Source organism: Daphnia pulex, chromosome 6 (assembly GCF_021134715.1).
Source record: "Daphnia pulex isolate KAP4 chromosome 6, ASM2113471v1".
In the NCBI taxonomy this organism is placed as follows: domain Eukaryota; kingdom Metazoa; phylum Arthropoda; class Branchiopoda; order Diplostraca; family Daphniidae; genus Daphnia; species Daphnia pulex.
Window position 1 is genome coordinate 6,047,528 of NC_060022.1, and position 14,669 is coordinate 6,062,196.

Sequence of the window (14,669 nt, forward strand, 5' to 3'; positions counted from 1 at the left end):
AAAAAACTTTTTATTTTATTTTTCACATTTTATTGCTGTTTCCTCCTCCTTTTGTTTTTGTGTTGGATTTTGATTCTTTTTTTCTTTCCTCCTTTGAAAAAACACAAAACAATTTGGTAAACAACTCGAAAAAGTTCAAAACCCTCGGCATAAATAATGGATCGGTTCTTTGCAGCACGAATTGACAAAATGGCTAGCATGAACTGGTTATCTCGAGGTAAACCATTATTATTGCCTGTCTCCGTGTGTTGCCTTCGTGGCATTTACTTTTTTTTCTTCTCCCCTTCTTCTCTAAATGATGAAGCAATAATATAAAAAAAAGGACATACATAGAACCCGCATTTGTGTGTCGGATGACCCTCGTCTCCCTAGCCGGATGGGCCACCATTAACACTTGCGTCATCCCCTTCTTCTGAAAAGGTTTTTTGGGGTGTCATGTTTTCCTCTTCTCGTTTCAATGGACGAGAATTAAAAGACAAAAATCAAGTCAAAGAATTTTTTTAGAGGGCCCGCATGCTTTTGACTCCCAAAAAAATTGAAGAGATCTATCACACATATTTGCCGATCATTTGTTTCCCCTGGCAACCACCATTTTGTCGCTGATGGGTAGCGTCCGTCACTTGCTTTTTGCTGCTCTTGATATGGCAAATAATATAACAATGGGTTACTTCTCCTCTTTCCACTTAGCAGGGAGGGGCTTTGGCACCACCATATACACATACACACCAGTGAGTCTTATCTCATATTGTGTGTAGTGGGTAAAAGAGAGAGGAGGTGCACGTAGTAAAAAAAAGAAAAGCGTCTTGTATTTCACCCAAACTTTTGGGATGCGTAATAGAGATGCTAGAGAAAAGAGTCAAGAGAGTTGTTTCTGCTCCGGACGTGGGTAGTTGGTGGTGGTTTAGGTCATGCGATCATCATCATAGCATTTCGTCCATTTTTGTTTTTGACTCCACCGGGATTTCTCATCCCTCCCCCCTCCCCTCCTCCGAATATTGTGTGTACACACACAAAACAATATCGATGTCATGATGGAAAACTTTCGTGTCTTGTGTTTAGTAACATGTTGGCACCAGCAGATCTTTTATTTCTTTCCAACTTCACCTTCGATTTCCATCGATGTCACCGTTATCATACGGGTTCATGGTGAACCAGCCCACGTCGTGAACCCTCTACAATCGATGATGTAGGGTTTGTTCTATTTACATGTATATGTAGCCCCTCTAACTATACTCCATCGATATTGATTTTTGTTACGGCTAATTTCACTTGTCTTTCTGTTATTTCTGAAGAGGAATAAAGAGGTGAGCTCGAGTGACGGGAAGTTGCTTCGTGTGGGAAATCGTGTAGACTCTCCCATCACCTCCCCTCCCTGTTCCAGGCACCTTTCAACTTGTCTCTCTATTTCTCCTTTCATTCCAAAGCACACTGAGACTAAAGAAGAAGGAAAAAAAAATACCCAAAATCACCTGGGTGAAGGAGAAGAGCATGTGTACAGTCTTTTAATTATAACATTGATTGCTGTGTGTCTACACGAATTTGTTGTGTTAGACGATTGAGGGCTCAGGTCAGGCGACGACGTTCCATAAAACACTCGATTCTCTCTCTTTTCTTCCCCCCTCTTAAATCATTATTTCCCGATGTTCTTGAAAATTCCCGGAGGCAAGAGATGTCGTCGTCGTCGTCGGAACCGTTTCGACGGTTATAGGGTGGCATAAGGGGTGGGGTGGGGGTCATCTCGTCGTGTGTGTAATGTCGTCTTTCCTGTCTTTCTTTTCTTTTTATAGGTGTGCAGTCTAGTGTTACGTATATATGTCTAATGTAACCTTGGCCCCTTCCCCCCCCCCCCTCCATCTCGGAAAGCAAGTCCCGCGTGACCCCCAGCAACTCTGGGGTCGTCGCGTGATGTTGCCCGTCTTGAAGAGAGAAAAATAAAAACCTTTTTTTGGGTTGGTAGAGGGTTGAGGGAGAGACTCACTGTGGAACGGGGCGTAACATGAATGGAAAGAGAAGAAGGGGGGCATAGTCTTACTTTTAAAACTTTATTTCCAACTCTCTCTCTCTCTTATATTTCTCTATCCGGTAGCTGCGGTTGAACTCTTGGTGCTAGACAGCGTGTGATCCCGCTCTCTTCGTCTTCTTTCTTCAGAGCCCAGGAGAGATAGAGAAAGAGAGAGCGGAAATGAGTCGTTCACCTGTTTCGAGGTCGTCGTGACCCGGCGTACTGTACATAACAGCAGGATGGCTCTTGTCGTTCTTCCTCCAATTCTTCTTTTAAATTTTGTTGTTTTTTGTCGTAATTTTTGGGTTTTTTGTTTTTTTAACTTTGACACTTTGCCGGGAGGATTCATTGCAGTCATTCCAAATGTTTAGTTTTTCCTTTCGCCGTTTTAAACTGGCCAATTTTTATTTTTCAACACGAAATGGCAAAGGCACTTCCGTTCCGGTTGGCCAATGAAAAACAAAAAGAAAAGAAAAACACCTAAAAATCGTCTGCCGCTTTTCCAAGTGAAACGGGGGGACGATATCATAACGTCTCGGGTTTCCATTGCCGGTTGTCCAGCAGATCCTCCTCCACCCAAAGACAGCGCCCACTTGTTGCTACGAAGCTCTCGACGGGGGTGCGCCATCTTGGGCACACATGTGTGCGCTTCAGCTGAGACCATTAAAGACAAAAGACCGTTGGAAAGTAAGAAAGTTGAGAGTCAAACGAGAAGGGTCATTCCTCCTCTCGGATCGTAGCTTCGTCTTAAAAACAAGGAAAATGTCCCGCAAAAGATCAACTTGTAATTTTTCAACCCTCACTTTGAGTCTATTCTCTTGATTGCGGAAGGCAGAAAGTGGTTGACACTTGAACTTTTCTCTTTTTCCAATGTCTGGTCGCAACCTGTTGGCCCCCCTTCTTCTTCTTCTTTTAGATTTTTTGGACCTATTCGCTCTCTTCTCCGTTGGCCTTTTGCGGTCGTCCGTCATCCTCAATGATCCAAACCAGCTGTGCACATCACCGGATATGCTCTCTTCTTCGTTTGCTCGTCTTCCAATTTGATATTTCTACCGTCCTGCTGGCGCCTTTTTTTTTCTCTCGTTTTACTGGAAAACAAGAATTTTATTCTTTTTTTGTTTCTTCTATTACAAACATCGTTAAATTCAGGAAGAATAAAAACAAATCTCCCTTTTCCCTTCAACTTTGTGTCCTTTGGTTCGTTCAGTGACTTTTTTTTCCCTCTTTTATGACTGGCTCTGCCATGAGTTTGGCCAAAAGTAGGAAAAGTGTCTGTTGCTATGATCGTGAGTTTTTGTGTCTCTCTCAGACTCTGGCTGGCGTCGTAAAGTTTCCCAAAATTGAGAAGAAAAGAAGAAGACGAAGAAGAGTGTCGGCCACATTTATCCCAAATCTGTGGACGGTGAAAAATAACCCCTTGACGCCCCTCGTGAAAGGTTCCAATAAAACCGTCGAGCCGTGACTCTCAAAACTCACGCCGCTCGGCTAAATAGCGTGAGCAACAACTCAGAATATCACACTCTTCTTGCTTTCCAAATGGAAGGATGGACGGGGCGGCAGAAAAAGGCGGCCGCGGACTGACCGGCGCTTCTTTTATTCTTCCTTCACTTCTTACCTAGGGCTAGAGATTTGTTTAAAGAAACTTACACACACACACACACAGTTACACCAACCACCTGGAAACTGTTGGTGCCAAACGATTGGAAAAGCCGGGCTCTTCTTTTTATTTTATTTTATTATTTCTGCTCCCTTCGTATTTTTTTTCAAGATGCAGCTAGGCAGAAAAATATGTAAAAAAGTATGGTCCGTCCTTGGCTGGATGATTGCCCAGTCGTAAACAAAGATGAGAGGAGGCGCGAGAGGAGCCAAATGATGTCGGTCTTTTTCAAGTCTTCATCTAGTTATTGGTAGAAGAAGAAGAAGAAGACTTGAAGAGAAGTTGGAGGGTAAAAAAGTCTTGCAAATGGCCAGCATATGTCAAGTCTCTTTCTCCTCTCTCTTTTCGTAGGCTAACACGAAATGGAGAATGAAAGAAGAGATGTGTTTTTTGGGTTGTGATGGGGGGAGAGAGAGACTGGGATTCTCTCTCTTTTTTGGGGAAAAGAAAAAGAGCTGGGGCTGCTGGTTGGTAGCTGCAGCAGGAGCTGAACACAAGACACAGCTGCATGCGGGATGGCATGCATGGGTGTACGTATGTGTGCAAGATAGTTGTACTCCTTCCACAGTCTACACACATACGTGCACGTCTAGAGTAAGTAGTCGTACTATGGTGGCATGAAAAGGAACTCATCAAATTTCAAGCTCACCCTTAGCTCAACCGTGGGAAAGAAGACGGATGAAGACAGGAGGAGGAAGATGAAGAGAAAAAAGAATATCCTCGACATACACGAGATGATTTCCCATCATCTCAAATCCACGCTAACACCACGGCCACCACCATGGTGGACTCATTAGCGATGAGCCTACAGAAAATGTGAAAGATGAAAGAGAGTCGTCGTCGTCTAGATTTCGGGGCGGTTTTTCTGAAATGAAATGTTAATCGAAACCGAATAGACACTGCATTTCCGTTGTCAGTTAGAGGCAGCAGCCAGTATGTTCCATCGTCACCGACAGCTGCCAAATGAATTTAGGGTGTCTTCCACTGTCTTTTCTTGCCATGTAGATATGTGGGTGTGTGCTAGCAGTTACGCACGTGCGTTCAACAGTCCCGAGCCCTGACAGACCGCCCGCGCTTTTCTTTTCTCAATTTCTTTTAAAGAAAAAAGTTGTCGGTGAAATGAAACGAGCCAGTCAGCAGTTCTGGGATTCTTTTTCAAAAAGGATGTGCCAGTTGCGTATCAAGGCGGAGAGCAGAGCTAGCGAGCGATCAATTTACACGCGCTGGCATGAAAACGAGCCGCTAGTTCGCAGATACCAGCAAAAGAGTAACAGGTGGCCTGAAATCCAGGATTCTTGGTAGTACATGGCAAATTCTTTATTATTTTATTTTTGACTGAACGACCGCTTCATTTTCTCCTTTTCATTTGTGCCTTGCTGTTCGATGTAATCTAACAAGATGAGGAAAAAAGCATGTCCGTTGGGAGAAAGGAATTCCAGACGGTTGGATCAGGCGACGATTTCTCCCTCATCTGCCGCCTACAGAGTCCCGAAAAGTCCCAAATTATGAGCCAAGACGCAATCCCATTCGGATTGGATTTTTAAGCTTCTTCTTCTTCTTTTTTCGATATTTTCCCTCTGAAGGGAAAGGAAAAAGAAAGAGAGAGAAGCAATGATTACGTTCATAATGAATCGTTTTCTACTCTCATGGAAGAGGAGGAGTTGCCCCAAAGCCACAGCTCGCGAGATGCGCACACATAAGAGAAAAGAGAGAAAAGAGCCTTGGGTAATTGCATCTACTCTTTAAACCATCTCCGGCGAGAGGTCAGAAAGGAAAGAAACAAAAAAAAAAATTGAGAAAAACAAGGGTCCCAATGGCTTCTGGGTGTTGTTACCTATTTCATATATCTGAAAAGAAGTGGAAGATGGCATCCAGAAAACACTGGTTTGAATAACTGGCGCACACATCCGCGCCCGGTGTTGGTGGCTAACACGCACACGCCAGACTTGCTCTTTTTCCTTCTTTTAGATTCTTCTCCTTCTTCTTCTTCTTCTTCTAGGGGCGACGAGTTAAATGAGCGTATACACACACAAGTCGGCCAAATTATCCAAGCAATGCTCCTCTTCCTTCAAAGTCACGACCTTCTTTCTTTTGAAGAAGCAGAAGATGAGGCTCTTTTTCGGTCCACAGGGCATATGGCAACTTGCATATAAAAATCTCGTCTTGCCTCTTTTTTTCTTTTCTTATTTTCTTGTTTGACTCTTCATCCTGGCGAGATGTTACTCTTGTACCCTGTTGCTGTAGCTCCTGGGCATGTTGTGGGGGTTAATTACACACACACGTACATACGGACTCTCGGGCTATCTTTTTTGGTCGACTACTGGTTAACAGCCGAGACAACAAGGAAAAAAAAAAGAACAGAAAAATTGTGTTGTTGTTTTGTTGTTTCATGGCTTCCAACTTCTCCTCTACTTATAACATTTTCCAGGTTTTATTTTATTTCCTGCTACAAGAGACAACAAGAAAAAGAAAAAAAAAATCATATTTTTGGTAGGGAGCTATAAAAATGAGATCGTGACTGTTATTCTTTTCTTTTTCTCTCTTTTTTTTGTGTAACAATCACGGTAGCCGTTGATTGCCAATCATAACCCCTCGTATATATATATATATATATATGTAGTTCGTCTGTTCTCCATCTCAGTCTGCTAGAGGGAGAAAAGAAAAAGAAGTAGCGATTCGCCCGGAAGACCCCTCCGAGAACGGTAGTAGAGAAAATGAAGCCTATTTCATGTGGAGTTCATGTGTCGTCAAATTGTTGTCGATTGAAGCACTTAAAAGACGTCGAATGAAGAATAAAGACTAAAAGGAAAACGGCTGCTAGTAGACGAAGAAGAATGAGATCGTTGGTGTTCACGCACGTTCAGTCGAGTCTCGGTCGTGACTGTCTGCTCGGCTCGGGCTCAAGCTTAATCAACCGCGGGAAAAACGCTGGTTAATTGTGAAAAACCCCTTCATCCTCCTCGTTACGCGCTTTTCTTGGGTTCTCTTCTTTAGCTTCTCTTATTGTTTGCTTGTTTTTATTTCCTTTCGTCTCTCTCTCTCTCTTTCTCTCTTTCTTTCTTTCTCTACCTCATTATCTTTGGCGTGCCATTAACCGCGGCTAAAACAACTGCTTGATGATGATCACGGCTGCCGCTGCATGGATCCTTCCCCCCTCCAACCCGAGAGTCTCAAGTCAGACCCATTTAATAGACATACATACATGCATACATACATCCTGCTGGGTTTATTACTTCATCGCCACTAGCACAGTGGCAAACAGCGTCTCCTGATGATGACTTGTATTTATATACGTTTTTCTGTTTCAATCCACACAATATTCTTCCTTTTTTGTTTGGTTTTGTTCTTATTAAAGGGGGGGGGGAGAACTGGCCAGCAGACGGGCCTTTTTTTTTTACTTTTTTGACGGATAGCGTGTTGTTGTTGTTGTGTGTGGGGCAGGGTATACGGTCACGGCCTGGTAATTTGACAAGCACCGGGACTTTTGAAACGAAACCTTGAACCAGAAGAAAGTAACCAAGGAAACTTTGGTTTTTGGGTTTGGTGATGGATCGGTCAACCGCCAAACGCATCATCATCAAGACCATTTTTTCGAATTATTATTTAGCTGCTGGCTGATGAGAAGAAAAACATACACACACACCTCTTCCGTGATGAGAGAAATTTCCTCCCAAGGAGAAAATGTCTCCAAAAAAAGAAGATGAAATCATTTCAAGTCATGTATGAATAGGTGGAACGGTGACATTTTCAATGGAGGGGAAGTTTTTAGTGTCGTTGGCAGCAGCGGTCAATCAACTATGAAGATGTTATACGAGTCCCGAGAAATTTAGTCTGTGACTGTTGCGTGTTAAACATGCGGAAGAACATGGAAAATTCCCTCTCTATCTATGCCATTCGAATGTCGTCTTTTTCTTGTCTGTGGCGCTCATACGGGACATGTTGACTGGGTGTTTAACCGTTCACCTGTGCATGACGTGCTGAATGGCGTGTGACGAGCTGTGTGCAACGGATCTCTCCCTTTTTTTACGCGTCTCGTGAAGAATAGGAACGATACCATACAAGTAAAGTGGAAAATTTAACCGAGGAACCTGTCGGAATTCCTTTTTCCATATGTCCGACCAGGGCCACTTAAATATTTTTTTCTCTCTTCTTTTTGACTGATGGAAAAAGATGGGTTTTCTTTTCCCATTGAAACTGAATTTTTTTATTCGATTCGATTCACCGACTTTGATTATAGGAATTTGCAGGATTAAAGAAAGAAAAAAGATACGTTGGACTTGTTTCCCCTTTTGGGGGGTCATTAACGCGTCCGTTTTTCTTGTTGTGGGTTGATTCTCATTCCCGAATAGTTTGCATAGCGTGACTAGAGACGATGAGCAAACGGCCGCAAGGTGATTGAAGTCACTGGCTTGCAAGGCTCCATTCAATGCGAAGTGTACACACACACGGATGATCCGACTCCTCTTCTTTTTGGCTGCCGTTTATGGTGACCGCCGCGATATAGTCATTCCAAGAAAAAGAAGAAACTTTTCATGTCTTTTTTTCTCTCTCCTCCTTCTTTCTTATTCCTTTTTTCCCCGTGTCGTCGTCGAGAAAATCGCCAAAATCGGACTGGGTCCAAGCCAAGAAATAAGATGGGTCGTGCGCGGATGACGACCAAGAAGAGATGGATGATGAGAGCGCTCATCGCACTAGCACACAGCGACCGCACTTTTTTCCCCCCTCTCTTTTCTATGTCTCTTTCTCTCTTTATGTGTCGATATTATTTCCCTACATAACACAGCACAAACCCAGAAAGAGAAATAGAGTTATGAATTACACATCTATAGATATTGGACCGGAAGGAAGGATTTGATGGTTTTTCCATATTTCTTTCTCTTTGTCGTCTTCTTTTTCTTTGTCGTCTTCTGTCTCTTCTAGTTTTCCTTCGTCAACCATCCAGCAAACTTGTTTGGCTGTTTTTTTTCCCCCTCTTTGTTGGCGGCTCAAGATATTATGACGTTTGCGTTTACCATGCCTTGTTGCAACGACTCAAGTAATTGGTCTACTCCTCCTAGCATCCGCATTTCTTTATATACACAAGTATATCACGGTTTTGTATTGCTAATGAGATGTTGTCTCTGCTCCTCGAGTCAAGTTTTGTGTGAAGACACACGAGCGGAATTAGCAGACAGCCCAAATGTAGACATTGGAGACACTGAGTTGGCTTTGCGATATTTTCCTTCTCTTTTGATTATGAAATAGAGTGTAGAGATCCACTTACTACCACTTACTGTGCTATTCTTGTACTACTGCACATCATCGATGTAATTTGAAAAAAAGTTTTTCGCGAAGGGACGACGCCGCAGACGAAGAAGAAGAAGAAAGTTCTCTCTGCTGAAAAGGCGAAAAGTTTCCCTCTTGTGTAACAACTCTCTCTCTCTCTCGCTGTCCCGTTAAAGCTGCACCAGCAGTTCGTGTTTGGATAACACGGAAATATATGTGTCGTGTGGGGCTGGAGAAGGAAAACTCCTACAAACATCCCGCACCACCCTTCTTTTTTTTCCAATAAGTTTCGGTTTGCCGTCCGCTCCATTTATTGGAGAATCCGACCGACCGACCTCTTATCGCTCCGGATTGAAAATCACTGGCCGCAGCAGCTCCTGCGGAGTTTGTTTGTGTGTGTGCGCGTCCAAAGCCTTTTTGCTCCTTTTCATATAAAAGGAAGTGCGCCAAGGAGAAGAAAAAATAATAGTGATGAAATCAATATCGATGCTACGTCGCCCCAGTTGAAAAGGGAAACGTATAAGCTCAATGGATCGTTTTGAATGGTCCATTGCGTATGGATTGCTCAGCTTGTTATTATTTTTCTTTCCTTTGCTTTTTTCCCCATCCATCGCAATGCTATTGACCTGACCAAATGGAACGCCTACGCCTCCACCTCAGTTGAACTGAATGTCATCATCATCGTCTTCAATTGCTTTTGATGTTGAATTTCTTAATCGACTGGCCTCGTTTGTGAGTGCGCGCGCGCGCAACCGGATGATGAGCTCCACTATGTATTTGTTATTTGTTTCAGAGGGCGAAAAGACACGCACGCACAATCGTGAAAAAGTAAAGACGAGAAGAGTCGGTACAATATCGATTTCAATTCCTCGGAGCGACGACGAGTGTTGTCGTCGTCGTCTACCTACTGGAAATAAAAAAAAAAGAAAAAAGAACCAATGACCAAAGTCAGTGACAGCCGACGCTGGAGGATATTGATTCGCGTAAAAGAGAAGAAGGAAATGGAATAGTTGAGAGACTAGGCGACGTCAGAGAGAAACGGGAGTGTGTGTGTGTGTGTGCGCGCCAACGTGGCTGAACTAACAAGAGCTTGTGATACCATCCATCCATTCCCTCCCCTGCCCCGACTGCTATATACTCTATTCCCGTCCTTGTTCCACGGCTCGTTATGCATGCATTAAGTGAATGCGTGAGTGAAAGACATCACTCACGGATCGTCGAACCGTTTCTAGACATTTACTCAACTAGGTCTTCTTCTCTGCTCCCCCCACCCTCTTTTTACTCCCCAACTTCTTTGCCAATCGAATTATCGTTCATTTTTGTTAAAGTTAAGACGTTAGACGATTACCAACTTGCCTGAAACGATTGTCGTTCATTAATGAAAATGAAGAGATCAAAATGTTGAAACGACGATGGCGACGAGTCCCCGACAGATGCACAAAGCCGGATGGGGGGGGGGTTGGATTCCTTTCGCCCAGCAACCATCCCTGGAATCAGACAAACAAAACAAATATGAGAAATGGCATCCAATTTGTCCAGTGTGTGCGGAGGGGTAGGAGACAGGGAGTCGTTGAGATCCGTTTTGATTGAGTACCGTACTATATACTTACTATTTACTACTCAGACTACTTCCACCGTACTTGCTGCTCCCGCCAACCGTTTTGATGAAATTGGCTCTTTTTTTCCCGTTGACTAAAAAAAAAAATCGACTTTAGGGTCGTCGTCATTCGTCAACGATGTCACTCAACGTTCAATGGCACATATAAAAGAAAAACGTAGCTCGGAAAAGGGAAAAGAAAAGGGTAGCAAAAATTTCTCGTTTTTATACATCTAGTGGGAAATGGCGCCGACGACAATTCACGGTTGGCCAACGTTTCCGTAAAGTAGATGCATATTTAAGTAGGTGGAGCTGCATTCAAGACCAAATAAAAAGAAAAGGGGAGAAAAAAAAAAGAAAGAAGAAAATAATGCTGAATAAAAAATGATGGAGTGGCTTATTGTTTTTTGTTTTTGTTTTCGGTGGGTTGGTTTGGCTAGTGGGTTTTTCTTCTTCCGCCTTCTTCTCGTCATTCTCCTTATCAAGATTCATGTTGATGGTCCATTCTCCGATCATGCAGTCACGACGGAGAAGAAGCCAAAACGCAAGAGAGAAAGTCGAGAAAAGGGAAAAAAAGAAAGGGAGAGTTATCCCGCCCGCCATTCATCACGAGAGCGCGGGAATGCTAGAGCTTATACACTCCTTGTTACGAACAAACGAACGAAGGAACGGAGAGAGATTGTGTGCCATCCTCCCCAGTTGCTCTCCAGACTAGACCGTTTCGCTTTTAGTTTATGGTTCTTTTTGCGCCTATTTCTTGTTGTTGTTTCATCTCGTTGAATAATCCCTCTTTTGTTTTCTGCTCGCAGGCGACGGACAACAACAGCAGCAATACTTTACCGAACGGCCGCAGAACACCAGCGTCCGCGAGGGCCAGATGGCCGTTCTCCGCTGCCGAGTTGGTAACCAGCAAGGGCGCGCTCAGTGGACCAAAGATGGATTCGCTCTCGGTAAGTCTGCCTTTTTTTTCTTCCTTTGCTGTCTAAGTAATCACGATGGGTCCATCCAGTAAGGACTTTTCTCTCTCTCTCTCTCTCTCTCTCTCTCTCTCGTATATATACACACACAACTTGAAAAAGTAGGACTAGATTTCACTCCTTTCCTCCGGATCGGTGTTGGATCGAGTCCTATCTAGACTAATCCATCTTCGTGACGTTGCTACAGACGTAAGATATCCCTCCTCCACTACGCCTTGATACCGTTCGATCCTCTTTTAATCTTTCCCAATGGTGGCAGAAAGTTCTTGCTGTCTATCTCTTCTCTTTATTCCATTCTATTCTTTGTCTAGGAAATAAAAACAGAGACACACTGTATAGCTGCTAGAGAGTCAGCCATCATTGCCGCATCAGGATTGTGCGTAGATGGATAGCTCCGTCATTAATACACATACCGGGAAAACGAGAGTAGTAGTTATAGTTAGGAAGAGTAGTACAGTACTCGCGATAGACTACAGCTCGACAACTACTGGTAATAGTATTAGCAGAGAAGTAGGAGAGTAGAGAGAGAGAGAGTGAGAGAGAGTAAGTAAAGAGAATAGGAAGAACACTGAATAGAAGTAGGAGAGTAGAGAGTTTGACGACGTCGTCGTCGCCCTGTGCAATATATCTGCTCTGATATGATGTAAATGGACTGGGCTGTTTGAGTGTAGTGTGTTTTGTGAATGTTGAGCCGGACAGGCGCCGAGCGAGAGTTGAAATGCGAGGGGATGAAATTGTCGAATGTTTGGGTGGCGCGGGATCCAAGTGGAATAGGGTTGAGGTTGAGTATATATGGAGTGGGGTGGTCCGACTGGGATGATAAATGGACCGATTGCAAACTCCATCGAGAAGTTGAGCAAGTGCTGGCCCGAGTTTGTGAGTAGCCGTTGCCAAGCCAACGAGAAACTCTTGATACGTCGATGATGTGTCAAAATATCCGTTCGACCATTGGCCATCATCATTCAAAGTTGCCCTCTTCTCATTTTTTTCGCGCCCACACGGCCCTCAAAACTCAAAATGTATTAAGGGTACCGAACAAAAAAGGTGATCGATAACATCGTCTACGACGTCCATACTTAAAAACCTCTTTCCCTTTTCTTTGTTGGCTTGAACAACAACATCCAACTCAATAACAAAAAAATACAACCGTTTCCCCGCCTCGCCCTGTGTAGAAAACCAAGTGTCGCTGTCGGGGTGATGCAATTACCTCTTCTCTCTCCTTTTTTTTTCTCCCCTTCATTCTTCAGAATAAGATCACGAAGGAAATACAAAACGTAACCTTTAACGGCCAACCAAAAAAACGCCCAAATGGTGGTCGGTGGTGTTGGGCACGGCTATCCGAGTGTCAATCATCCCTCATCCTGGTTCATTGAATTTACCTGGGTGGCGCCCAGCTTGCCTCGTTCCCTTCGCCATTAGCGGAATTGTTATCATTTCCAACGTGTGGCATTGCGCCGTTTTAGCTCTTTTCTTAGCTGATGCTAGTGGAGTGGCTCTCTCCTTTTTTTTTCTCTAAAGGTGGACACATGGGCAATGAAGGATGTCGCGCACAGACACGATCTTCATCAGCCTCTAAGAAAAGAGTTCTTCTCCCTCTATCTATCCCGAGATAAAAAGAAGCTGAGTAAAAGAAAAAAAATCTTAGGTGATGGGGGAAAAGGCTTTGTGACCGGCCGTCCAGGTCTGGCCTCTAGCGAAACTAAGAGGAGAAGAAGAAGAAGAGAGTCTTTCTTGTGTCTTGTCTGTCATGCCTCTTGTGTTCATGTCTGCGCACCGGTGCGAGCTTATCTCGTGTCGCGGCCCTGTCGTAAACATTGGAACACACAGAGGTCCAAAAGGAATAAAAGAAATGCAACACGACGGAACGGCTCGCGCGCTAGCCAAAAAATATAAACTTACACATAGAGAGGGACGCTGGAGAAGAGTGTGTGTGTGTGTTGTTGACTGATTTTTACGACAGGCTGCTAGGTTATATATTTGACGCTATATAGGATTGTGTCTCCTCTACGAGACTGCCGTCCATTTCACAGCACACGGATAGACGGACCACACATCACCCCCCCACGAGAAAAAAAAGTAGAAGAGAAAATAACATGACTCGCCGAGCCAACTCTTTCAACCCCCCCAAATGGTTTCAAAATAGTTTCGTGTGTGTGTGATGTTTGTTTATTTACTTAAATAAATGTTGAAAGAGATCGGGCCGAGATGTCTGTGGTCATCTTGTGATGTTACATTACGCATAACAATCTCTCTCGTCGGGATGGCTTTTGATACGTTATTTGGGCGTTAACCCAAGACAACTGGATAGAGGAGATTCGTTGATGCCTTTGTCCTCCGTGAACTTTTGAGGCGATATTTCTTAATGTAAGTCCGCCTCCCTGGTGTAATCGACGGCGTGGGAGGCTTTTCTCTCTCTCTCTTTGGCTTGGCTCCTCTTAAAGACTCAAAGAAAACGTTGGATAGATTTTCTAAAACGGGCGGAACGAAATAAAGGCATTTAAAATGGGGCTACAAAATGGGCACAACCAATAGGATACCCAACAAATGTAATCATACACAGAGTTGTATACAAAGTCGTATTCTTTTTTTCTTCTTTCCCTTCCGAAAAGTGAATCAAAAGAAAATGCATGTACGGTTTCCTTCAATCCCTTTATTCCCTGGACCGGCCAAGTAATAACAAGAAAACTTTGTCTTCTGTCTTCATCTATTTTTCCAAAGTTTCTCGCTCTTTGTCTCGTTTTTCCTTTTGTTTCCTATCTCCCCTGCATTTTGTGTTATTATTGTTCCTGTGAAAATCCCAGTGAATGGCGCGATCAAGAGTCTCATTTCTCGACCCGCTTATCGCGCACCCCAAGCCTTTGACTCGTATCAGGAAAGTTATTCTCCTATTTTGTCTGTGTGGCTGGGGTTCTTTTCTCCTCTTCGGCCCGGATATTTATGACGGGCCAGTCTTCATTTGTTCTCGGCCAAAAGATCGTCTGGACGAACATAGGGAAAGAATCATATACATAACTTGATGCCAACGTGAGCGGCAGGCACCTCGCTCCATGTCTGTCGCATTGTCGGCCGCTCGACACAAGAACAAAAAAAACCTTGTCTTTTTTTTTCTTCTTCTTAGTTTCTTCTGGTTTGTACCCCAGTCTCCCCCTCCCTTTCCCCATCATCACATCA

General features: G+C 43.7%; 1 protein-coding gene across 4 annotated transcripts in view; it reads left to right on the plus strand.

The window, feature by feature from the left end:
- The window catches only part of LOC124196506 (nephrin-like), a 41,669-nt gene that overhangs the window by 10,954 nt on the left and 16,046 nt on the right, over positions 1 to 14,669 (plus strand). For all 4 annotated transcript variants that reach the window (XM_046591620.1, XM_046591621.1, XM_046591622.1 and 1 more), the window contains exon 2: positions 11,331 to 11,471. In XM_046591620.1, the coding sequence (XP_046447576.1) occupies positions 11,331 to 11,471 (141 nt within the window). The remainder of the gene's footprint in view (positions 1 to 11,330; positions 11,472 to 14,669) is intronic.